The sequence below is a fragment of the Scophthalmus maximus genome, chromosome 14 (genome assembly GCF_022379125.1).
Source record: "Scophthalmus maximus strain ysfricsl-2021 chromosome 14, ASM2237912v1, whole genome shotgun sequence".
Lineage (NCBI taxonomy): Eukaryota > Metazoa > Chordata > Actinopteri > Pleuronectiformes > Scophthalmidae > Scophthalmus > Scophthalmus maximus.
In genome coordinates this window covers 4,473,764-4,501,166 of record NC_061528.1, presented here as the reverse complement: position 1 = coordinate 4,501,166, position 27,403 = coordinate 4,473,764, and the positions used below count along the sequence as shown (strand labels likewise).

The window sequence follows — 27,403 nt, the reverse complement described above, 5'->3', positions numbered from 1 at the left end:
CCGAGGGGATCAGACAGGACCATCAGGGCGCGTAGCGTGGAGAGAGACAAGGTTACGAATGGTTGTTGAGAAGAAGGAAGGAAAGGAAGGGTTTGATGCTCGAGTCCGGCCTCGAGCATCTTGAGGCGATGGACGATGGGTGGGGAGGTCACGCACGCAGGGAGCTTTCACTCTGCCAAAAGCTGTGAGGGGGAAGAGAAGATGGCTACCCGCTGACGGGAAGCCGCTGCTTCCTGGAGTCGCCACCTTCGCAGCGCTTTTGTCCTGACCTATTAGAAATGACTTTACTCGCCACGCAGACCTGCAACGCCCGATTTCCAGGTGATTCTCGAGTTATGTTTTTGAACTGATAAAGCCTGTTCATGATGATCTGTGTGTGTAGAGGCAATACCAAACAATAAATATCCATCCTTACGCAGGAAACAGAATGGTTTGCGAAACACGGGAGGTTAAACTACTGTGCCTTGAACCAGGCCTTTTCATTTTTGCCACTGATTATGAACCAACAATTGAATGTCCTGTAAGACAGACGGCTAATACGACCGGACTAATGAACCCTGAATGGATTATGCAGGCTAATCCAGATAATATTATTATGGGATTAAGGCTTCATTAGAGAAGAACACCTCTCCGCTCTCAGACAATACACACGAATGCCGTCAGAGAGTAAAACGCCTTTCTTAATATATATATATATTTTTTCAATCAGTCAAATGCCTAAAAGTACGAGGTGGAAAACTAGTGTGTACTGTAGAAGACTGTCAATCAATAAAAATCATAAAGTTTATTCATGAAGTGCAGCTCAAAGTGCTTTACAACAATGCATGTACGTAAAAGACATACAATGAACATTTAAAAAAAAAAATATGTGTAGATTATCAATGGAAACTGAGATAATAGAACCCAGCAAGTAAAACATGAGATAAAATAAATTGTGATTTGACGTGTGTATTTGTTTGTTCTCCTTGGAATTCATGTTTTCATATGTGAAATTTAGACATTTTGTGTGTGAAATATATATATAAAAAAAACCCACATGTTCGGGTATATGACTTTACGAGTTACATTAAGAATACAGTTACATCACGGGTGAAATGTTGTTACGTCTCAGTGACCTGACGTGTCATGCGGAACTAACCACGCTCAGAGCGCTGCCATTACTCACAGTAACTACAACGGCGAGAGTATATCGTTTACATTCTCAAAAGAATCACTGGGCGCCATTCATTCCGAAACTCCGTCACACCAACCCCCAATCCGACCAGCCTCCGCGCTCTCTCGCTCTGTCTGCGGCTCAAGGGCGAGGCAGCCGCCGATAGGCGATCCACGGCCTTCACACTCGTGTTCTTCCTGAAGCCGCCGCATGTGCGAGGACACGGCTCTCAGCCGGTCGGCCTCGTCAGACCGACAGAGCGAGGATGCTGGGCGCTCGTATTGGCATGTCGGCACGTGGCCTCGGGTCAAGCCTCTTTAGAGAAAAGAAAAACTGCTTTGTGGTTTCACGCCACCCAGTGAAAGGCACAACGTGCGGCCCCATCAGAGATCCATCTCTCTGCGAGACGACCGTCCCCGAGGCCGCGCGGCGCACATTTTCCACGGCGGGCACATGCGGCGCACACGCGCGCGATAAACCCTTTCCTCCGCGGGTCTCTGCGAGCCGGTGCATTGTCGCCACAGCTGCCTGGTCCTTAATTACCCCGACGGTAGTTGGTGGTTGTCCATGATTGCGATGGGGACTCGGGACTGTCGCCCCGCCCACAGTGCCCTTTGTTGACAGGGTTGACACACACACACACACACACACACACACACACATGCCTTCATGTGGCGTGTGCATGCAGCTGTGACTGATGTTTCTAACAGGACACTGGGGGATGAGTTACAGTTCCTCCTGCAGGCAGGACACTAGAACAAAGGAGGTTCCCAGGGGACGACGGGGTTCAGCGCGCCTGAGGCCCCGCGGTGTTTGGCGGCGGCCTCGGACACGCCCCCTCGGTCACCGCTATCGGGCGCATTACGCCGTCGCTGCTGTCGTTGTTGTTTGGCCTCAAACACCAAAGTATAAGTCTCCGACTGAGGAGGAATCCCTGCGCCCTTGAATCACGGCTGGCATTCCTCTCGCCAAGGCTGCGAGTCTTTTGGCTGAGCTCAACACTAGCAGAGTAGATTCTGTCTTCTCCTCTTCTTACTATTTTGAAAATGTTAATAATGAAATATCTGCAGCATTGACACGTGGAAGGCTATTTCTGAGGAGTGTGCTGTGAAACTGCTGGACCTGGTTTCCACTGTCCATGATAGAAGTGGGTGATATGGTTGAAGTGGTCCATTCATTACTGTATCCACAGCTCGTGCCACGGAAGGTCGACGGGATGTGAAGTCCATCCAACCTTAACTCGGCCGATGCGGACAATCATTCACACTTAGATTCACTCAGAAGGAACCGCTGCCACCGCCATTATCACGCAGTCCTGCACGGTTCAGAAAAGATATGAAAGATATTAATATATTATGATATAAATGAATTGCCAAATGTATTTTTGGTCTGTCTGACAGTAAAATGTGAACTCAAGGGACACTAGTTTCTTCACTAACTCAGACACCATGTGACCAAAGCTCCAGATTTACAGAAGGTCAAACTCCGTCCGCTGACGAAGACTGTGAGACGCAGCTGAAAGCTCCAGAACAAGACTTGGAGTTGAGCTTGACTTGAAGATGTTTTTGTCAAATAAAAATGAACGTTTATCTGCCATATATCACAATATAGCAGAAAACCACAAAGTGAAATAAAACAGAATGTTTAAAATAATGACCAAGGTTTTGTAAATTGCATGAAATCCATAATTTGGACATTTGATCATCACGTTACGATACTCTCTTTGATTGATCTGCTTAAACAGACGCACACAACACAGTCAGACGTTGTTTGTCTTTGAGATCATTTCCAGATTTTGACCCGACAACAGCGTATCCACACAGATGACTATTATTATCTGTGCGTTCTGTCATCAGTGTGTCAGACAGTGTGTCGCACAGAGACTGATGCTGAAGCCATAATATCGGTATAGCACAAGCGTTCAAAGAAATCCACACAGCAGCAGTCATATTTAAATCTACACTGCGGTCAAACAAAGAGGTGCATATTGTGCAACAAAAAAAAAAACTACCTACAACCTGAATCCTTCCAGCGACCACGGCATAGTGACTAACAGAAATGAGTAGTGAGTAATTGGAAGTCAATGAACTATACAAAAACACATGAACCGATGCCAATAAGTCAATGGAAGTTAATTACAGTAGACTGTGTCCGGTCAAGCTGATCTTCCTCCGAAAACAAAACCCAGTACATTAGGATGCCACGATCGGCCCGTAAGGGCCCCGGGGCCCCTCGTACACCTGCCCTCCATTTCTGCCTGACACATCGACCGGTCTCATTAATGCCTCCTGCTTAGCTGGCCCTGTGCGTGTGTGTGTGTGTGTGTGCGTGTGTGTGTGTGTGTGTGTGTGTGCGTACCTAGCAGGAAGCTGCGAGAGCCCGCAGGTCCACACAGTGTGACCTTTTATCAGCCCTGTTAAATCCATGTAAAGCTCAGGTAGGGAGCAACAAAAGCAACGCTGCCGGCGTGTCGGGGTCTCTCGCTGAATTAAACATTCAGTCCGTCACGTTCACTGACAAGCTGCGAGACAAAAGGCCCCGAGGGACGAGTTCATACCGACAGAGCTGTGCAACCTCACCACCAGGGGGCAACATAGAGGATTTGGCTTCAGTTTGGGGCAAGCGCTCATGTGTCTTTTTACACAGCCTATGCTAAGAGACTATATCGGATCAAGTTGCTTTCTCTCACCGAAAGAATCTCGGTTGGCCGAGGAGTCTCCGACTGATGATTCAAATCTGCGACTTTCAGAAACCAGATCACAAACATAAGAGATTAGTCGTTACTAATCGTTTAAAAATAACTCTTAATCTGAACCGACCGACCAAGATAATGTTAGCTTGCCAACTCCCACGCAACTCATTGTGTGAGGTGAGCAGACATTTTCTAAACGCACTTCAGCAAGTCGTAAGTTTGAAAGTAGCTCAGAAGAACCAAGGAACCATTGTTAACACAACATCTTCAGTCAAAATGACCGGTACACCGGGTCCGGACATTTTTTTCCAGAGTTTGCCTTTGACATATGACGAACGCAGAAGGAGATTGTCGGAGTCGGATGCGTTCACAGCGACAGGAACATATCAGGAACACTCAGTGGCGTCTGGGCAGAACCTGCAGGAGGCAGGACATGATGATAATTCAGCTGAAGAAAATGTCGGGAGTAATACTAATAGCCTCTGGTGCAACCTATCCAAAGTGGTTCTAACTGAAATGCCCAGAAACAATACAGAGGACATGACAATCAATGAAAGCCATCAAATTATTTCCACATGGACACAAGAAAAAGGCCTCGGCCTCATTGCTCCGCACACAGCGCTGAAGGCAACGGTGAAAAAAACAGCAAAACCAAACCACAACTGAGGAATTGATCTCCTCCGAACCGAGCCAATTATTTTTTCCGCTTCGAACCACACGTCAAGAATTGTGCAAGCGAAGCAGTTGCATGTTTTTGAGGTGCACTAATACGTGTCCCGAGCACCGTTCACTGCTCGGTTCGAATGGTTTTCCAGTCACTCATCTTTTCATCAACTATTCATGGAGGTCCATTATACAGTGTTTTCCATTACTACAAAGGAACAAAACAAAGACAACGCTGCTTGTGCAAATATGCAAATAACACCGTTTTTACTGGATTCGTTAACGTTATCCGATTGCGGCCTGGAAGTCAGCCAGCGTTCCCATCAGCCCCCCCCTCCCCCGCCCCCCCCCCAGAGGCATTTCCAGTCACGGCTTGGATGCACCTGCCTTCTGACGCCCAGTCATCCCCAAAATGTTACAGTCAAACGACTCCTGGGAGGATCGCAGAGACCCTCCCTGAGGAATGAACTGCACTGCCTCGGTATTTCATTTGCTAAATGGCATCACACAGCAGGGACAGGAAAGAAAAGAATAACAAGACAAACACTGTCGTCTTTTCTAAAAGCTGCATAATGTCCCACTCAGTTATCTTGGGTGTAAGTCCACAGTTACACGTCGTCCGTGTCGGACTGTTTGACACCGATCAGTGTTCGGGGCTGTCGGGACAATTCCCTAAAGGTGAGGAGGAGAGTTCAGCCTGGCAGATGTTTCCCCTCCTTTGATTCAGGTAATGACGTTAGGTTCTTTATGGTGTTTAGGAGTCAGATCATCGTTTCTGGTGCAGCCTGAGCTTTAAGACTATTTCCTCATTAGTTTTTTACACAATTAGTTTGATTTGTTGCCTGTCAGTTTTTCAAATTGATTGTTTTAGGGGGTGACATGATAACCCCGTTAAAGTAGGCCTGTCACGGTAACCCTAACTTTTTGCTGCACAATATATTGTCCCAGAAATGATTGCGACAAACAATAATATTGTCATTTAAAGAATTGTAATCCAAAGTTTAGACTTGCGTTTAGCCCTTTGACAAAACAAGCAATTTAAAACACACGGCACCTTTAGAAAAATACTGAGAAATCCACATTTTCTGACATTTTATAGACGACACCAGTAGAAGATGAATCATACGACGAGAACAGATGAGAGGATAGAAGAAGCGAGACTTATACTGGACTGTTCTTGACATCCACTCTTGTTTCAACAAACACCCATTTAGACACTATGGCTGTTATTGAGGTCAATAAAACATTTTGAGATCATATTTATGCATCGTACGATAAGTCAATAACGTACTTATCGTGACAGGCCTGATCACGAGTTTCACACGGGAGCATATGGAAGTGTAACTGTCACTTAAAATGACTTCTTGTCCCGGTTGGCTTAAAGGTGAGAGACTGAAAGACTATTACTGAGAATAAAAATCAGTGGTTGGCGAAATAAATATAGACAACATGTCTTATTTTATTATTTAACGTAGAATAGTGGAAGATATATCAATATTTCATCCTCCGTGACCAATATATCCCGGATCCTTTAAATAAATTACACTGCAACGGCTAAACAAACAATATTTAGCCTACAGCTCACAAATTCCAATGAAAGCTTATTTCAATGTCAGGCACCGTAAAAACGTGCCAAGAGTAATAACCTAGAAATTTATGATCACAAACTTGTGAATGGAAAAGAAGCCTCCCAGATTACTACTGTAGTAATTTAAGGGATGAAAACATTATGCACATAAAAGTCAGAGTCAAATCCCATTCGAGGAGCACAGACACACACAGAGAAAAATGATTTGTGAAGTAAAAAATATTGGCCAATAACCAGGCGTCAGTCATTATCTGAGTTTTGATTTATAGAAATGGTATATGAACTATATACTGTACTGTGAGTGATTCGTGTCTGTGCAGGCTACTTACTCACTCAGGGTTATTTCCAGGGCTCTTTCATCTGCAGCTCATCATCACAGAGAAGAAGGAAAGTCCCGCTTCTGTCTGGATCCACGTTCAGCTTCAAGCGGGTTGGAACCTGCAGGCAGCAGCTCCTCTCCTGGCGCTGGAGGATGCGGGATCCGTGCGGGGCTCTGGACCAGTAACCGGTTGCTGCCGTGAAATCACCGCATCGACCGGGTCATCTGTGTCCGGGACCCAGTCCGTCCTCCCCCTCGTGCTGATTTAAAGGTTTCTTTTGGGGGTTTTTTTACCGGAGGATCCGGGATAGACGACCTCGTTCCTGTGCGGCTTTCTCCTTGGGAACCGTGGTGCTTTCAGGTGCGGCTCGTAAAATCAAATACTCACAGTTTGGAATCTGGATTAGAAGAGAAGCCTTTTATTGTCATTGCACATGTAAAACTGTACAACGAAATTTTTTAGACTTTTCCCACTGGTGCATTTGCATTGCAAAAATTATATAAATAGAAGTATATAAATATAATGTCTCTGTTGACTGAGCATATAGTGGATTAACGAAATAGGCCTGTGCGTTTTCTTTCTTCACTCTAAAGCCTGACGATTACGTGGCAGTGGTGGGATTAAGAAACTGATTAACTGAATAAGAAAAACACACTGTCCAGAATCCAAGAGATGAAACGCTTTACACCGAGTCCAGAAAGAGAAGCCAGCGCCAAGGTGCCTAAAACCTGTATTCTCTTCCATGACCAGCAGAGGGCGACTCCATATATATATATATATATATATATATATATATATATATATATATATATATATATATATATATATATATATATATATATATTAGACAAGTCCAAACAAAAACACATAACATCTTCCATATATGTAACTACTTGAATGCTGAACTTTGTAGCAACTCATTACCCAAGATCAAAAAGGATTTGCCTTTAAATGCAGATGTGAAGCATAACCTAATATCACATTATGACTCATAAAAGCACAATTGTTTAGGGCCAGAAATACAGGATATGGCACCAATCAGGTGTCTAATATTAAGCAATTTGCACGGAGGCCTACATTGAAAGGAATTGCATACAGACTGGACAGTGCTGGTAGTAGCAGATACAGTCGTGTTTTAGCCTTTAGTGGGTCATTTATGGGGACATTCATACTGTGATGTTGATATTTCCGACCACAAGCGAAGGCAGCAGTGGCCATATGCGAGACCAATGCTCTCGCTCTGCTCCTGATTGGTCCGCATGAATAAAGCCGGCTGTGACCACACACTCAGCCTTTAGCTCCCCCTTCTCAAGCCCCCGCCACCCCCCACCCCCCAAGACTCATGAGGCAGAAGCCAGATGACGATGATGATGATGATGGAGGTTGGGGCTGTCATCTGTCACCAGCTATGTGCTTACAAACTGGGAACTCTCTATTGTGGCTGGACCACGGTATTGTGAGTTTGCGGATAGTTGCTTGGAAACAGTAACCCTTTCTGCCTCCTACGATCGAAGGGCAACCTCACAGTAACTGATATCACCAGCCGATGTTTACCTCCTTCCATGGAAACGGGCCCCTGCTGCCTTCCCTTTCATGAGTGGATACGGACACGGGCGAAACGGGATGCCCGTCCTTTTACAATCCATCTTGGTCGCTTCTCTAACGCGGCGCATTGGCATCTTAGACGTGAAATAATCTATTATTGTCAATGTTTTATCCAGAATGATTGATGATGTTTTAACCTCTGCTGTCCCCATCTGAGACCACCCCGATATAAATGTTCTTATGAACTTTTACCCTACAAGCTAAGGGTCAAAGGTTACAGAGCTCCACTGTCTGTTTAATACCAATCTTCTTATGTCGTTCTTTTCTGTTTCAGATTATTCCTTGTATCTTCCAAACTGCTTTCCTCCCTCAACCTGACCACTGCACTTCCTGCCCACCTGCACATACCATCACCTCATGTGGTGTGAGCGGACAGGAGCTAGGCAGGACTGAGCTGGGTTGTGAAACCGCCCGGCGATGATGCGTTCCTAAAATCTCAGGCATTCCACTTGTCTCAGATGTTGATCCCATTATGTTTGAAGGCAGCGGAGCATATGGTCCGTGGCAAAGTGTGGACAGGGCAGGCATTTAAGGCTTAGGGAATCATTATCAGTTTAAAGAAAGGAAAAGAGATTATTGTCGCTGCCACTAAGGGCTCATGGAGTTCAGAGCCCCCCGCAGCGTGCGGAGATTGAAACGGCAGTAAGCGAGTGTTACTGTACTGTCCAATACATATAATGGAAAGAGAAATGTTTATTAGTTAGCATAAGGCCTGTTTTCATATGTTGAAACTTGTCCGATGTTATGGGATTCTATGAATTCAGATTAAACACACATAAGAGCATAACATCAAGTGGTCCTGCACAAGACAGAATAGGACACATCCACCAGTCGTTACTATTTGGAGCTGAGAGGACAAGTGGACAGTGGTGGGAAAACAGCCTATTGGATATCACACACATAAAACGATTATGATTAGTTCTATTTAGTGTCCATTATTGTTGCCATTGGATCGATTGATTCTGTCTAATACTACGTATCGTTGTCCAACAATCCATGCTGTATTTCAATTAATGTTTTACATTAGGATAGTTTACACAAAGAATCTGAATAAAATCAAATGAATCACATAAATTGGTTGAATAGTACGAATACTGATTACAGCCGAGGCTGGATCGCCATTCAGGCTGATGGCAACTGTACAGACGCCCAGGCCCCCAAGTTTACTCTATATTATTTGTTATCATTTTTTAAAATGTATATATTTAAAATAATAATTATTATAATATATATTTTTAAAAACATGTCAGAGAATAAAATATCCACTAAATAACTGTGACGTAATTAACAAACAAGAAATCGGCAAACTACTATTACTACATCAGTGGTGTATTGTTATTTTCATCATCAATACATAAGAATGATCTTTTTTCCAATAATTGATACATTTTGCAGCATTAAAAATGTCAGAACATATTGAAAGATGCCCATCGTTACTCCCGAAGCCCAAGCCAACGTGTCTTTATTACCTAATCTTGTATTATCAAGACAAAAAAGCCTAAATTTGGTGTGTATTGTCAGATAAAGCAATAAACTGTGTTTACACACACACACAGACAAAGTACCAAGAAACCGACATGTGACGTTTACCCTGAAGATGCCCTGTCATTACAAATTTTTGATTTGACAGACTATAAAACCAATGGGACAAGGGAACAGTTGAGTTGGACCAATCACAAGGAAGAGGAGGCGGGGACTTAGCTGTACCAATGTGACGGGGCGTTCGGGGGCTCTTCCGTACATGGTCGTCGGATAAAACAAGCGAGCAGCGCAAAGTGTGAAAAAGCTCATGAAAGTGTCAGAATGAATGGGACGGCCTACTCCAACTTTGACAACCAGGAGCACGTCTTGAAACTGGGGGAGACGTTTGAGAAACACCCCAAAAGTGCCTACCACACAGTGCGATGTAAGTGGGCTTCTTTTTTTCTTTTTTTAAAATCAGTTGGTCGCGTCTGGCTTCTGAGGAGGAAGCTAACGGCTAGCATATGCTAAATTAGCGTGTTAGCTTAAAGTGCCGAAAGCTGCCGCTTAGCCGCGTCGTCAGTTCTTTTCTAGCCGACTGCCTACTGCGCTATTGAGTGGGTCAACTGTTCTGTACGGTTCGAATTGTCTTCGTCAGTTAGTTAACTCTCAGCCGTGACTAATATCGACACCCCAGCTGTCAAATTGTTTGCTAATGGTCGGCATTGTTATCTGTGTACGCTAGCGCCATCTTGTGTGCATCTGTGGGTAACTGCAGCATGGAGGCACCAACCAACCTCTGTTATGATGGTTTAAATATTCACAAATGAGATCCAGTACTTCACTGGTTAAGTTTGAGCATATAATGGAATATTTAATGCGTTATTTTGTTTTTCTTTTTTTTCCCACAGATGATTTCAAACCAGCCTCTATTGATACAGCGTGTGAAGGGGACCTTGAAGTGGGCAAAGGAGAGCAAGTCACAATTACTTTACCCAATTTAGAGGTAGGTGTGTGTGTTGTGTGTGTGTGTGTGTGTGCGTGTGCGTGGCTTCAAAGTTTATACGTGTGGATGTTTACCATGGCCCGATTAACTCTCTTATGGCCCCCTTCAAATTTTTTGTTGGACACCTGCTGTCCTCCACTACATTATTTCCTTTGACAACCAGAAACCAAGACTAACTATTAGTTGATACAGTAAATCAGTGGCAACACTTTTGATGATTGAATAATTGTAATGGTAATTTCATATGCAAAAATGTCTTATCGGTTTCTCAAATGTAATTATTTGCTACTTCCTGGTTTTATTTGACAATAAACCACATATTTTGTGACTTTAGCGTTGATTATACAAAATTAGGCAATAAAGACATGTTGGCTTGGGTTTCGGGAGTAACGATGGGCATCTTTCAGTATGTTCTGATATTTTTAATGCTGAAAAATCAATCAATTATTGGAAAAAGGATCATTCTTATGTATTGATGATGAGAATTACAGCACACCACTGATGTAATAATACTAGCTAGTCTGTTAATTACCTCACACACAAAAAACAGGTAGGTATTTGGTGGATAATTTATTAAATGATAAATACTATACAATAGAATTAAAAAAAAATTATCATTCATCTGTTCACAGTCCTTTTTTTTTTTTTTTTAGGGTTCCAGTGCTCCAGTCACGGTCTTCAAGGGCTCCAAGAGGCCGTACATGAAAGAGTGCATCCTCATTGTGAACCATGACACTGGAGAATACAGACTGGAAAAACTCAACAGCAACATAGCTGTGAAGAAGACCAGGTGGGTTGTGGAGAAAAAAACTGCTTTCAAATGACGTTACTGCTGTTTGTCCTTTTAATTTCATATTAACAAATGTTACCATCTGTAATTTTGTGTCTTGTTTGCTCGTTTCTGTGTGAAATCCAAATACTAAAGTTTTTAAGCTTGGGCTTAAGGGGGTGAAAAGGCAAAAAAACAGGCAGCAATAAAATGCCCTGATGAATGAGAATTACTGATGCTGGATTAGTTCACTTAATCCCGTCGTGCCCTCATATGTTCACATGAAGGGGGGGTTTGATAGGAACATGCTGTGGTTCAAATTTTGTTTGAGGCGGACATTAGTCTCAGTAGAAACACATAGCTACATATATTTTTGTCTGTACTTTGTATTACTCCCAGGGCTGAGGGCAGCAGCAAGATCCAGTCTCGCCTGGAGCAACAGACCAGTCGTCTGAGCCAGCAGATGAAGAGCAGCAGCAGCAGCAGCAGCAACAACAACAACAGTAGCAGCAGCAGTAACAAGACCTCAACCAGCTCCAAGAGTTCTCCTCCCATAGAGAAGACTTCCCCGCCGTCCCCCATGGACGACATTGAGAGAGGTACAAAGTCTTCAACTGTTCTGATTATTAATTGTAAAGCAGTTTTAGAACATTTGTATCAGGAAGCTTATGTCGGCGATCATGTTTGACCGCTTGGTTTCGATTTAACGTGCACCCTTCCCCATAAGCATCGTGTATAATAATCAGTTTGTGTTTATGCCACCATGTGCAGAGCTGATGGCAGAGGCACAGGTCATGGACCAGATGAGCAGCAGCTCCTCAGACTCCAACAGCTCGTCCTCCAGCAGCGACGACAGCTCCAGCAGCAGTGACTCAGAAGACGAACGCACTTCAGCACCACCTGCACCCCAGGCCCCGCCCCCGGCCCCGGTCAACCACAGCATGCCTGTCATCAACACCAGCAGTCGCCACCAGGAGAGCGGAGGACTCATGAACACACTCAGTGAGTAGCCCTCTTACCGCCATCGGAGTATTAAAGTGATCTTATCTCCTCTATGAGCTCTCTGTATTTTCTTCTCTTAATCTCTTAACATAAAATTTGAGCCAGTGCTCTAAAGTCAAAAGTTAGTTTCACTCTCACACAACCGCAATCTTTAAATTTGTCACGTTATTGTGTCATGATCATTTTGTCTTGAACTAAAATATGTTAAAGTGATTCCATATTGATGCCAACTAGACAGGCATGATGAAGTTAGTGTAAAAGAAGAATTAGATTATAAGAAACTTTCTTGTCATTCCCTAATCTGCTTCAACTTAATCAACTTTAAACTTGATAATTAAATCAAGTTTAAAGTATAATAATATTGATTTGCAGGCCACACAACCCTGGAATAGGCTGATGACACAAAAAAAAAACATTTAACACAGACATTATGATAATTTTTTTATATTAGTGAGGTCTGTCTTTTTTTTCAATTTATCTTCCAACTCCAAAACATAAAGCCATGGTTGTAAAATTCACAAAAGGGTTCAGACTACACAACGTCCTGTTTTAGGATTGGGAGTCTTGCAGTCGTTGCGAGTTCATACTACACGACTTACGGGCGTCAGGGGACACGCACACGCACACACACACACACACACGACCTTTCAAAGTTTGAAACCCCTTCAGGATGCACTGCAGGACTCAGGGAAAGTCTGTGAAAACAATGAACTCTCCCTCAACTGTTAAAAGTGAGCAAAGCCATAATAGGTGAGAGTATATGTTTTAATAGATACACAAGTCTTTTAAATTTCATGTAATGTTTTGCCATCTGCTTGTGTCGCAGAGAACGACCTCCAGCTGAGCGAATCAGGCAGTGAGAGTGACTGAGCAACGGGAGCAACGTCCCCCTCCCTGTGGACGTTGGGAGGATCTCAGTGACGAGTAAAGGAACCAGGCAGGGACCTGCCACTTGTCTCGCTTTCTCTGAATGTGTGCCTGTCTTCCCTACATATCTGCTTGCAAATACTGTACGATTTGTTGCTTCTCCGCCAACAATCTTCAAATTTCATGTCTCATTATTGCTTTGTGATCTGTATTTTTTTTTTTCCGTGTGTATGAAGATGTGAAAAAGATGCCTTAGTTCAAAGAGACGTGACGTGGTGGGCGTGAGAGAAGTGGTAAACTATGCATGAATGTTTTAATCTCAGTGGAAGATGATGTGTTTAAACTATAACTTGAGCATATCGGAGACAGAAAATGTTCATGTTCGTAGATGGATTTTTTTCTGGCCACCAATCAGTCGCCTTAAAACCACCACTGGAGCTTCTGTATTTCAGCTCATCAATATTTGGAACTAAATTTGTGATGAGGTCAGATGTTGGTCAACTGCTTCAGTTCTTTCTCTTTTTTTTTAAGTCTCAGCTGGAAATTAATTTTTGATTGGAGACATGAAACTGTTGACAGATTTTTTTTCTTTTTTTCTTCTTAGGATGAGCCAATATGTCTTCTGCTGTTTTACAGACTTATTGTAAAGTTGTAGCTGTAGAGCCTTTTGCTTTGGATTACTGAAACCCAGCTGGACGACATCAACAACAACAAAATATGTTTTTATTTAACGTTGCATTCATTTAATCATGATGACAACCACTTTGCAGGCCGGCAGAACTAGCTGAAAACATATCGATGATTTTTTGAAGAAAGCCTTACAAACAGTGTTTTAATTACACATCTCAAGACGTCACACTCATCAATATTCATTCTTAGTTTTTATTGTTTTCTCGTGACTTCACACGACGTCACAATTTTCACTCAAAGCTCCTTTTTTTTCTGCTCAAAAAACCAAAACAATGAGCTGAAAAAGTTTAAGAGAGCTGAAGGGGAGAGTTAACTGTAGCTTTATAAGTCCAGGAGAAGCATCTTGCATCGCACCTAATCATTTGATTCAATGTTTATATAAACTGTATAATCGCTGCAGCTTTAAGGATTAAGGCATCTCAGACATTGTTTATTCATATCTCGGTGTACAAGTGGGTCTAATTCATTCTTCCGTAGTGCACTAGTGCTCCAGGCGACTTCAGTCATGATTTGTAGCTTTAAAACCTGCCATACTTGAATCTTTAATTATTTATATTTCAAAAAATATACTCGACCAATGGTGAACTGCTTAATATATTCTACATATGTTTTAATAGCCGAGCAATTGGAAGATCAAGTTAAGTGCGAGCGAAAAGAACCCTTTTGATGCTTTTTGACACTGCACCTCGTTTTGTGAGTCGTAACAGAACTTCAAGTGCCTCTTGTGGTTTTTTGCCTTTGCAAGTTGAAACGTGTCGCGTCGGCTTTTTTATCACAAACCCCATTTCAACTCTGAGCCGCCTCAGCATACACAGGAATCTGTTGAGGCATTTCTCTGGCACGAGGCTGAATGTGAGGAGTGTCAATGAAGCAACGTGTTTATCTGAAAGCAGAGGGGGCGTGGCCTCCGAGCATCATTTGTAAACAATCTGAGACTAGTTTCTTTTTGTAGAAAGAATAAAGATTTTAATTGTTTTTTGGGCTCTTTGTAGATAATTTAACAATCTTTCAACGGACTGATTGCCTTTGTGTTTTGCGGATTTACTGTGAATTTGTGGAGGAGCTTATCGAACTGCCAGAAGCATTTACACAACTGCTCTTGTTGAATTCTGAGATTCGCTAATTCTCTGAGCAATTTGAGACATTGTGAGGAAGCAAATCTTTCTAACCGACGGCATAGCTACTGCTAAGTGAGTTTTTTTTCCTCTTCTAGTTGTGATTGAATATTTCCAATGTCTTAAATTAAATCCACTAATGAGTTATGATTGTTTTGACTACATGGGCCTACACCACAAGTCTGTGTGTTACTGCCTCGTGGCGATAAAAGTTATAAACTTTCAGATTCTGCAGAATTGGGATTAACCCTTTGAATTCAATGGGCCTCTATTTGCTTTCTAAACGTCTGACAAAAATGTAAGCATAATATGTGGAATTACAGCCATGAAAGGAAACGACGGTGACCTTCGGCAGTTGAGGGGAAACTGGACCGACACTGCAGAGTCTGTAAGTGTCCTTTTATTTTTATGTTTTTATGTTTTTGCACATTTTACTCATGTGGAAGTGTCTTAGACTTTTTAGCTACATCCTCAACGGTGTCTCAAACCCACTTTTAAATTTATGAAAATACAAAAAGGGACATTGAGTTCCCACTGTAAATGAAAACTGCAACATTAAGCTTCTGAGTTTTTTGTACTGCCACAACATGGCTTATGTTTGTTTTTTTAATGTTTTTAAAAATATTATTTGAAGCTGTCTGTCTCGCAAATCTGACACTGCGTCTTTAAAACAAATCTCACCTATAATCAGATTTGACCTTTTACTGTTGTATTTTGCAAACAAAAATATATAACAAATAAAAAATATTGGCTTCACAATTTAAATATGGCAGAAATAGTGTACATAAACTCCCCCCTTAACCAAGGCTCCAACTCACGATTTATTTGTATTATTGATTAATCTGTCGATTTATTTTCTCCATTAATCGATTATGAAAATAGTTTGCAATTCATTTACTCATCGAATACTAATCGATCAACTGTTGCAACTCTACCTTTAACCCCGCCCCCTCCTCCTTTCTTTTCCTTTTTTTCTCCTAACTTTATTGTCACAGAACACACATTGCACAGGACGGACAGGAGATGCCTTCAGTGTCGAGCGTGGACGTCGTGCAAACACGCGTGTAGTCGTCGACAGTCGTCGAACTGACAGTCGTGTAGAACTGACAGTCGTCGAACTGACAGTCGTGTAGAACTGACAGTCGTCGACAGTCGTGTAGAACTGACAGTCGTCGACAGTCGTGTAGAACTGACAGTCGTCGAACTGACAGTCGTCGACAGTCGTGTAGAACTGACAGTCGTCGACAGTCGTCGGGAACTGATCTTCGCTTCGTCTGGACCGGTCGACTGCTGCAGCCGCAGCAACATGCTCGACGTCCGAGTCCAGTGAGTTGGTTCAGAGGCAGAAGTATCAAAGTCTACGGTCAGAGGCTGGTGAGATAACATACACACACACACATAAGAAACACACACACACATATAACACACACACACATACACACACATAACACAAACACACACACACATACAACACAACACACACACACATAACACACACACACACACATACACACAACACAAACACACAACACAAACACACATACACATATAACACACACATAACACACACACACACACATAACACACACACACACAACACACACACACATCGGGACTGTCGCGTCTGTTTTTTTTTTGTTTTTTTTAATAATTCCTTTATGTTTTTGGGGGCGTCATCATTCTGCAGAGAACCAACGATCTGTGTGGTTATAAAAATAAAAAAATAAAAAAATGTGGAGGAAATCTGTGATGTTCGTGTCGCTGCGGGTGAACCGAGGACGACACGATGGGATCCGTGGAGCTGCAGCGGCTCGATATGTCTCCTCCAGCTCCTCCAGCTCCTCATCCAGCTCCTCATCCAGCTCCTCATCCAGCTCCTCCAGCAAACTGAAAACCATGGCCGAGTTGGGAGGACCGAATTTCGGCACGACCCTGTACTGGATGTTCGTGAAGGGCCACTACAGGACGATGCATCAGTTACAGGTGAGTGTGAGGATCGGTGGGTGAGATGAGATGTACCTTTGTTTGTCCCACAATGGGGACATTACAGCAGCAAAGTGCCTAGAAGAATATAGAAAGACATGTTTAAAAAGCAATAGGCATGTACAAAATAGAACAGAAAACAGAAAAAAGATATATAAATACTACATAATCATATAATATATGTAAATATATGATATTATATATATAATCATATAGAGAAAATGTCTCTGCTGGATGAGGACTGAAGTGAGCAGTCGTGTTGCCAACCTGCTGCTGCCCAAGGATTCCACCTTGAGTTCTGCATTTAATTGCACTTTTTCACTTCGACTCCCGTGACTTTAGATTGTAGGTATGAAGGTATGACTTAGATGATCAGTTTCATATCAAACACTTTCTCACTTGGAGGGGGGGGTAGTTTCACTTGCATGTACTTCATGAAAAAGCAATTTGCTGATCTTTTGAATATGTAATATTTAAATTTTTAGAAACTTAAAAGTTCCTTCACAGGTATTTCAAGACCTTAATTAAAACTAGAGCAGGTCAGGCATGGAAATGGAAATGTATAGACATGTAACCTATCCGAAAAGGGGCAGGAGTAGACCATGTGCTTGGGGGGGGGGATTTTCCTAAACAAGCCTCATATACGACAGTTGAATGTGCCACAGGCAGTGACATTCTCGTACAGTTTAGGAAACAATATCAACATCGCTGGTGTTCATGCTCAGCTTGGATTAGATTTACAAATTAAAAGAAGATAAGAGTTTTTCACCCGAACATCCCATAGAGGAGACATGACAGCAGAGTCGATTTGATTCGAAATAAAGATGTCGCCTTCATTGCTGCACTATAATGAAGAACATTCACACTTCAATTTAGTTCATTGAAACTATTTTTGGCATATGCTGCCCCCCCAAAATTGAACATTTTAATTTTGTAATAAGCAACAGAGCAACACTTAATGTGCCTTTGTTTCACACAGCTTTAATCAACAGCAAAATCTCAATTAAATTCTCTCCCAGCAGTTTTTTGTTGCAACAATCTTTCTACCTTGTGCAAGTTGTGGTGACTCATTTTCACCTCTTTTTGCATAACGAATAAAAATAACTTGTTAACCGATTTTTATTTTAATGTTTTGCCCCAAAGATAGAGCACAGGAAGATCTACGGACCTCTGTGGAAGTCGAAGTACGGGCCAATGGTTGTGGTGAACGTGGCCAGCGCCGACCTGATAGAGCAGGTCCTGAGGCAGGAGGGGAGACACCCGGTGCGGTCAGACATGCCCAACTGGAGGTTGTACAGAGAGATGAATAACCAGGCGTACGGACCCCTGACAGAGTGAGTAGCCTCCGCCAGCTTTACATCTACCTCTCATACCAGAGGTGATTAAAAAAAAAAAGGTCAGGGAAAGGGAATTGTTCTCTGACGGGTGTTTTCCTGGTTGCAGAGATTATGTGACAACTTGGCTGGATTACCACCAGGTTTTCAAAACTCAAGACCAGTTGTTTGTCTGATTTCGTCTTATTACAAGTTTGTGGGGGGGGGGGGGGGGGGGGGGGGGCGCAACATCAGCTGAAATGATGAGGGTTGCTCCTGCGTTATTATGTCATTAAAGATAAAAATCTTTTAATTACCCAGTGCGCAAGAGCGCGTATAATTCATGGAGTTGATCGGTCAAAAATGCTATTAAAATTTTTTCGCAAGATTCACTATGCTCACGTAGGTCATGTACACACTTACATTTTGAACAGGTTGGACGTGTTCAAGTGTCAGTCCGCATACAAATAAATGTACAACAAAGTTAAGAGAAGACCTTCGGCAATTTGAATGCATGAGGCCCAAATGTGTGTTTACTTAGTGACTGTGTGATTAGAGGCTCCATTCAAGCCTGTTTGCAGGAACTTTACTTAAATTTACTTAAAATATTAATAATAATTTTCACCACACTCTTTAAATGTCCTTTACGTGCCTAAATGCTGCGGACATCGGAGCACATGGACAGATATGCCCCCCAAAACTGGAACTGGAAGCTAATTTCCTCTTAGTAATCCTCTTTGTCTTTAGGATGGGGGCCAAATGGCTGCACATCCGCAGTATCCTGAACCCTCGGATGTTGAAGCCTAAACACGTTTCCTCCTACACCGACACCATCAACGAGGTGGTGACGGACTTCATCGACAGAGTGGCCTGGCTGCGGGCGAAAAGCGGCCAGGGAGTTATGGTCAACGACCTGACTGAGGAACTCTACAAATTTGCTTTTGAAGGTCGGAATTTTGAAATGTTTTCCGTTTAATCAGCTGTGGGAAACTTTTTTGGAGAAAGATAGGTTTAAAAGTTAAATGGAAAATGTTCTAAGAACAGTTTTCTGTAGTATCTTTTTTAATTTCTGTCAACAAAAAAATGATTTGTCAGTCATTTCCTCTTCTTGAGTCAATTCTAAGAACACATGGCACAAAAACACAAAATGGCTGAAAGTAAGGAATTAATAAATTTATTGTCGGGAATGATATTACCATGATTTTACCGTATTTCTTTTTAAATTAGAAACTATACTACTATGCTTCAGCAACAATCAACTTATATATTTTCTAACTTTTTGAAAGTGGTTTAAAAATGTTATTATACATGAACTATCCTCTGCCACCCTGGTAGATGATCGAGAGAAATGCAATCAGTCTTACTTCACTTGTCCTTGACTCTTCCCCCTGCAGACCTTAGCAGCTGTCTGCGTCTCTTCATTCAGCGACTTCAGCTTTGTGATCAGTTCAGATCTTACAGCCGTCCTTAAAGTCCCCCTCTACTTTTCTTCAGTTTCTGCCCTCTAAAATGTCTGACATTGACTAGAGGGACTAGCACATGTTGTCACTATAGAGGTGTCTTTACATTCCAGATTTCTGTGCCCCCCTCTGCAATTTGAAATTCAAACGAATCCTGTTCAAGCTAGATTCTGTACGTCACATATACAGAAAACCAATCGCTCTCTAATATCCAAATGTGAGGCTAAGAAACCGGAAACTTCCAGTACAGCAAAGGCAGCGCATCCACGAGAGGACGACAGGTGTGTCAGCAGACAGTTAGCGTTAGCAGTTAGCGTCCACGAGAGGACGACAGGTGTGTCAGCAGACAGTTAGCGTTAGCAGTTAGCATGCACGAGAGGACAGCAGGTGTCAGCAGACAGTAAGCGTTAGCAGTTAGCGTCCACGAGAGGACAGAAGGTGTGTCAGCAGACAGCTAGAGTTAGCGTTAGCAGTTAGCGTCCACGAGAGGATGGCAGGTGTGTCAGCAGACAATTAGCGTTAGCAGTTAGCATCCACGAGAGGACGGCAGGTGTCAGCAGACAATTAGCGTTAGCAGTTAGCATCCACAAGAGGACGGCAGGTGTCAGCAGACAGTTAGAGTCTACGAGAGGACGGCAGGTGTGTCAGCAGACAGTTAGCGGTTAGCATTAGCAGTTAGCATCCACGAGAGGACGGCAGGTGTCAGCAGACGGTTAGCGTTAGCATTAGCAGTTGGTGAAAGTTTTGTGGCTGAATCTCGCTGACGTTGCCTCTAGCCGTCTTGTTGCGCATATTCTTCCACCATGGGTCAACCTAACGTGAGAGTCTGTGTTGGGCGGGGCATGCGGCCTGTGTTATTTGCATATCATGAATATTCATCGTTTCAGAATTCCTCAATGAGGGAGAGAGAGCGGATGGTTTCAAGCCCCATTTCAGAGGTTTTTTAATAAAAAACATTTCTTTGGGGTAAACAATGTTAAACATAATATTAGGCATTAGCAGATTATTTTTATATACTTTAAAAACGTGACTGGAGGGGCTCTTTAAAATTCGATTCACCTGGATGTTTTGTATTGGTGGAGGCAAAGAATTTGCTTGTTCGTGGAGCAACTCTTCTGTGAGTGTGCCGCCATTCAGGACGTTGACTTTGACATAGTCGCGTCTTGGCTCTTTCGACCTTGACAGCTGATTAGATACTGCGAGATAAACTGCAGGTTTGATCGAGAACCTGGTGTGATCACACACAGGGAGGAATTTTTTATTCATGGTATTAGTAAATGATTTAATATTCTTCTTCTTTTTTTTTCAGGAATCGCTTCAGTGTTGTTTGAGACGCGCTTGGGCTGCATGAATGAGGTGTTGCCCGAGGAAACCCAGAAGTTCATCAACTCCGTGGGGCAAATGTTTTACCTCACCCCACTCGTTCTCCTGTTCCCCAAGTTCACGTGGCCCTACCTGCGCTTCTGGAAACAGTTCGTGGCGGTCTGGGATCACCTCTTCAAATTCAGTAAGCGGCATTTATACCAACCGGCAAATCTAAAAAACAACTTGGCGTTTTTCAAGTGAGTGGCAACATATGGTGGCAACCCGCCGCGACGTCACCCGTTGGTTTGTGACCTGCTCTTTTGGAAGCCTCGAGTTTCATATTTTGACCAGCGCCATGTTGATAGAAGTGAGGGGTGGGATCTGACTTGAGAGTTCGTCCACTGCGCAACCGACACCTACACCCATTTGGCCCAATGGTGATTCACTGTTATTTTAGGCGTGCGTTATCATGATAGATCTTTATGGACCTCACCTTGACCTCTGCTACTGTCTAAACAGAATGATGACCCTTGTACTACCTATTCCGGGGAGTGGAATGTAATAAATCCACGAGATCTTATGTAAACAGAGTCATGTCCTGACCCCAAGAAGAGGTTTACCTAGGGCAAAAGCGACTCATCCACTTTGAAGAGATAGATTCGCTATTTCTTCGCCCGCCGTTGAATTTATCATCCGCGCTGCGCTGGTGCCGCAGATTTTGACTCCTCTCTGCAGAGTTTAACTCGGTGGTTGGACATACTCCATGGATTGAAATTTGTCCCGGCCCCGGGGCCTGGAGATGAAGATGAGTCTCGAGGGCTGGGGATGAAACGCCGGCCGTAAATGAATCTCTAACCTGTACCTGGTCTCTGGGGGGAGAATTGCTTGTATAGTCCTTTCATGTTCTATTCTGGTGTGACTACCTTGATGGTTAAAGGCTACAGGTTCTACTGCTTTTTAAAAAAATCCACATCACTGTCTAAACAAGATCCCTCTCAGTGGTTGACTTACGCCATCTAGTGGGGGGGGAAAAAGAGGATGTTTCTCTCGTCTCCTATAGCTGAAGAGGTGGTGCATAAAAAAATGGACGAGATCCAGGAAAAGGTGAACAAGGACCAGAGCCTGGAGGGAGCGTACCTCACACACCTGCTCTGCAGTGATCAGATGACGGTCACGCAGATTCTGGGCAGCATCACTGAACTCCTGCTGGCGGGAGTCGACACAGTAAGTAGATAGAGTGTGTGTTCGGCAGGATGACACGAAAACTTCTGAAGGGGATTTCCTGGAAACCTGGTGGACCGAAAAAGAACCCATTAAATTTTGCCGCGGACACGAACAAAGGGGGCAGATCCAGGATTCTTTTTGTATCCAATCGAGCAGATTTAAATGTGGGGATTATTTGTCTTTGGCGGAGGTATGCGCTCTCCGGAGTGCCATACTAGTTTAGCTCTGCTTTATATTGGAATATAGTCATTAAAATGTTGAAACAACAAATGATATCCAACACGAAAACTTGTCTGACAACGGCACATGTTCCTCTCTGTCGCAGACCTCCAACACCATCTCCTGGGCTCTGTACCACTTGGCAAAAGAGCCAGAGATCCAGGAACGGTTATACCAGGAGGTGATGAGCGCTTGCCCCGGGGACAGGATGACGAGCAGCGATGACATCACGCGGATGCCGTTCCTGAAGGCCATCATCAGGGAGACACTACGGTTGGGAGCGATCATTCCATTTTTTATCAAAACACCTCATCAATAGGGAATTGTTTAACCCAACTTAAGCTCTCGTATAACTAGACTAGGGCTGCAACTGACAGCTTACTGTTTTTTTTGCAGATTGTTTGTCTGTAAAATATTAATAGATAGTGAAATGTGTTTTATATAATTTCCCAGTTCCCAAGTTGACTTATTCCACCAGCTCAAAAGCCCAGGAGAGTTTCCTGTCATGTGTAACAAAGATGAGGAATCATATCCTTTTTTTTTATGTCAAATGATCATGTTGCTCAATGATTATTATTCCATTTCCTGCCACAGGTTAGATGAGAAGAACTATTCTCTTTACTACCAGCACCAAATTACATTTTTTAAAAGATCATTTTCTTTTGTTTATCAGGGGGAAAACAATGTGTAGACAAATTCTAGACAGTAAAAAACAGTTGTATATCAACAACAGTAACCGAACAGTAACCGATGTTATAGATTGCAGTAAACACACATCCATTCATCTGTGACTCCCTCTATTTATTGTAAATTTAATTTAATGTATACTTTATTCTATATTCCTTTTCTACTTCTGTGTATTTTTTGTGTATATATGTTGACTGCTTCGCACCTCAATAAGGCCAAGAAAAAATCCTTGTATGTAAGCCGTTTCTAATTCTGATTCTGATATAATTAGCTGCTTGTGCCGTACTAACGGATGGATCCTGTGCTGACTCCCGCTCTCTGTTGTGGTCACCAGGTTGTATCCTGTTGTACCAGGAAACGCCCGCATCAATGTAGACAGGGAGATCGTAGTGGGAGATTACATCTTCCCCAAAAAGGTGAGACACACGTTTCCCCATGTGAAAGGAGACATATTATGCTTTTGTGTGTGTCTGTAAAAAGGTCTGGAAAGTATGTGTTAAGGTCCTGTGTGCATTCTACTTATTTAATGAAAACTGCAGTGCAACAATTGAACAAAGGATTTTTGTCTTTCTCTTCCAGACGCTGTTTCAACTGTGCCACTACGCCGTGTCCAACGATGAGGATCACTTCCCCGACCCACACACCTTCATCCCGCAGCGATGGCTCCGAGGAGGGGAGGAGAGGTCCAAGCATCACCCGTTCGGGTCGGTGCCGTTCGGTTTCGGGATCCGAGCCTGCCTGGGCCGGCGGGTGGCCGAACTCGAGATGTATCTCCTCCTGTCCAGAGTAAGAGCGTCCAATGCTTAATGTTTAAATGAGCACATGAACATTAAGAAGTTAAAGGTTGCTTGTTGCGTAGGGGGATTTTTATGACAAATACACAATGTTAAAGATATGAAAAGATGTATTTATCATAAGATTCTCCAACAGTTTGCACATTTAATATCAAGCTGTTAACAATTATAACTCCTCTTAACAACAATAAGTGGAGGCTGCTAACATATTATGGAAGACAATACAGTAAATGTACAGCTGTAATGATATGGAATATTTCATTATATGAAACATAATAATTATAGGGAAATACTGTTCATTAATAAACAACTTAAAATGTCCTTATAGCTGCTTTACAACAACAACATAGTGTGTCATAAACAATTTTTGTAAATGTTTGGAGCATATAAAGTGTTACCCATGTAATAGGTCTACACAATCAGACTTTCACAATAAATAAGGGACAGTACTGATTTGATAAATTACTAATCATCACATTCAAATCTTACTGTTCTTCATCTCTCTCATATTATTTCATTATAATTACATTATATTATATTATTATTATTTCATTTTTGATTGACTCTAGCAGCACCAAAACCATCAAGGTTCTCAACTGCGAACTGAGCAAGTTAAACACCAGCCACTGTTTTCAGTCCCAGGAAATCAGTTGTTGTTTTTTTAATCCACATTCAGAGAGCAGGTTTGACCTGTAGTAACCCTCCGAAGCACCGGATAAGAGAACTGGCTGCCTCTTCCTTTGTTGGTCTTGGCACCGCGATGACACAAACCACATTTCAGTCGTCTGACTTTGGACCGACTTGTCTCTGCCCAAAAAAGCTGTGGAGTCGTTGGTAATCATTGACTGGAACACGGGGATGGCTGTACTCTCGTGGCTCGCATAAATGAATGAAACTTTAACTTGTAAAACTATAAACTTCACTGATTTCTACTTGAAAACTATTCTCTCCCCTTCTCTCTGTGTTTTATTTCAAAGTTGATGAAGCGCTACGAGGTGAGGCCCGACCCGGCTGGGACGACGGTGGAGCCCATCACCAGGACCCTGCTTTGCCCTGCGAAACCAATCAACCTGCAGTTTCTGGACCGAGGGGTCGAGCAGGAGGAGCCGAGAGCGAGAGCAGCAGCAGGAGGAGGAGTTTCTCCGTGAGCGTCGTTAGTATTCACTCTGTGTCGCCTAGCCTGTCACCAAACACTTATTTATACAGAGCTCAGACAATGAGAAGTGGCTGGATGGAATGTATACCTAAAACTGTGGCGTAGATTATAAGCTGCTAGAAAAAGTAGGCTGTACAGTGCACAATATAATACTATATATGTATAGAATTTTTAAAATAATTGTATAAATCTTAATATTCATTCTTTAACCAACACAAAACGTATAACGTATTTTTTTTTTCCTCCACGGATCTGTTTAGTTTCAATTTTGCAAATGCTACATTTTTTGTTTTTATGCAATTCTTATCCTGGGGCCAACCACGAGTTTGAGTTTCCCCAACATCATAATTCACACGTTTGTACTCCCTATATGTCTGTTATTCTATATTTTTGATTATCGTCAACAAGCATGTGCTCATGGTAATCGGCGTTGGAGAGTAATAGAATATATGTAACAGTGTTATATATTAAGAATACAAAAATATGAGTGACAGTATTTAGTTACAGTTACTATTTTAAATAGAGCGGGTAACTGAATTACAGTAACCTTCTTAAAATCAATAGATTACACTAAGAGATTTATTTCTTTTACGATTTTAAAAGTTTGCATTATTCACTCTGCAATTCAAAAGTAGCCGTAGTTCAGTTGAACTGTTAGTTTAGTAATTGTGTAGCCAGCGGGGTATCACTGTAGCCAGATTGCAGCAGGTCTACCTTACAAGCAAACCAACCACCAGTCGGTGGAGACCAGTCAATTCACAACATGCGTGATGTGACTATAGTTTTGGCCAATTATTACTATATAATAATGTGAACATTACAAAATATCTGAGAGAATTTCAACAATCGTCTGACCACTACAAGCTTCTAGTTTGTGAGCTAACTCACCGCTCGTGCTGCTTTGTTCATTGTTATTTATATATTTTTCATGGATAAACTCCCTTTTCTCATGTTATTTTAATTCTAAGACGATTTGTATATATATATATATATAAAAACAAAATACTATGTATGATCTGCAAATTCCCTTTTTTGTTGTTCTTGTTTTCACTATCATAAATGATGTGGAAAATAAAAGATCAAGAAAAAGAACTGCGTCTTCATCCTTTTTTCTTTCTTTTTCTTTTTTTTTTACTCAAATTCAAAACTCAGTATTGTGTGAATGCCACGTTCCTTCCCAGTGTTGTGTACAATATTAGGTCTGGGGTTCGAACTTCCTCCACGTCATCCACACATGTCTCTCCTGATCTTTTGTCGAATATAGGCAGAAATCCGTGACGGGCCAACAGCTCCGTCTCAGTAACAGAAATGCAAAAAAGAAAATGAAGGCACTGCTCCCGACTGCAAAAACGTTAAAATTGGTGCTTATGATTATGATGATGATGATGGAAATACGACAGTCCCAGAAAAACCTTGGAATCAAAAGATAAGTTGAATATTTACTCTCTCTACATTACATTTAATTGGCAGTGGCACCACATATTGGTTCACTTCCTCTTAGTATAACACATATATGTCGATTAGGTGTATACCAGCTGCAAATGAGATATTATATATACTATGAAAATGGAATTGTTGCTGTTTAATTCCCCAGACGCTGTGGCGTCATCATCAGTTGCCTGTACAGTAGAGGACCAATGCTGCTCTCGTGTGGACTGTGTTGGTACTACATATTTTTTCAAATATAAAATTGTGAAAATCCACATAAATAAACTGTTCAAAAATGATGTGCATAAATAATTGATGTAAACGTGTCAAAGTCTCAGAAAAGATGCAGTTGTCATCTTAAAAGTACCTGGTGTGAGTTTTACTGTCTTGCTCCAAGATCATAATGTCTTTGACTCTTAAATTCACATTTAATGAGATTTGTTTCAGTTCAGTTTGCAGAATTGGATAAGGTCATTATTTATTTCATTTGTACTATCAATAATCCGACACGGAGCACATTTTCAATATTTTGAAGATCGGTGATGGTTCAATATTCTTTATATTTCATAGATTCAGTATTATATTTATCAGTAAACACTCGTCGTCAGCCTTGTGTTTAGGATAAAGCTGAACATGCATCTGGTTTTGTTTTGTTTTTTCAGCTCTGCACAACTTCATATGACATTTAACAAGAAAGTTGTTTGAGAAAATCAGATGAGTCAGGGTCACGACATGAAATGTGGAACTTGTTTTTTTGGTTGGGGGATTAATAACAGGAAACTCAAGAGCCACAAGAGTGACACCCTTTGTGCCAATGTGCCGTTTGACGTGAAGCGTGATGCTGAACTCTTGACCCCGGAAATGGGGACGGAATGTGCGTTAACTCACTATTCTCCAAGTCTT

At 42.2% G+C, this 27,403-nt stretch overlaps 3 protein-coding genes across 4 annotated transcripts in view; 2 read left to right on the top strand and 1 right to left on the bottom strand.

Moving 5' to 3' along the window:
• The window catches only part of si:dkey-91i10.2 (uncharacterized protein LOC555224 homolog), a 48,479-nt gene extending 41,711 nt beyond the window's left edge, over positions 1-6,768 (bottom strand). The window contains exon 1 of one of the 2 annotated variants that reach the window (XM_035603863.2): positions 6,426-6,768. The gene's annotated coding sequence lies outside the window, so the exon portion shown is untranslated. The remainder of the gene's footprint in view (positions 1-6,425) is intronic. The other variant, XM_035603864.2, reaches the window with a different exon arrangement.
• Positions 6,769-9,740: 2,972 nt separating this feature from the next.
• Positions 9,741-14,791, top strand: eaf2 (ELL associated factor 2). Its single transcript, XM_035603668.2, has 6 exons — positions 9,741-9,927; positions 10,394-10,488; positions 11,142-11,278; positions 11,657-11,856; positions 12,029-12,259; positions 13,086-14,791. The coding sequence occupies exons 1-6, from the start codon at positions 9,825-9,827 to the stop codon at positions 13,127-13,129; spliced, it is 810 nt and encodes a 269-aa protein (XP_035459561.1). The 5' UTR covers positions 9,741-9,824; the 3' UTR covers positions 13,130-14,791.
• Positions 14,792-15,941: 1,150 nt separating this feature from the next.
• si:dkey-91i10.3 (cytochrome P450) lies at positions 15,942-25,498 on the top strand. Its single transcript, XM_035603667.2, has 10 exons — positions 15,942-16,305; positions 16,619-16,914; positions 18,058-18,248; positions 18,975-19,174; positions 20,997-21,194; positions 22,053-22,216; positions 22,542-22,708; positions 23,457-23,538; positions 23,702-23,908; positions 24,894-25,498. Exons 2-10 carry the CDS (start codon positions 16,663-16,665, stop codon positions 25,062-25,064), a joined length of 1,632 nt encoding a protein of 543 aa, XP_035459560.2. The 5' UTR covers positions 15,942-16,305; positions 16,619-16,662; the 3' UTR covers positions 25,065-25,498.
• The last annotated feature ends 1,905 nt before the right edge of the window (positions 25,499-27,403 follow it).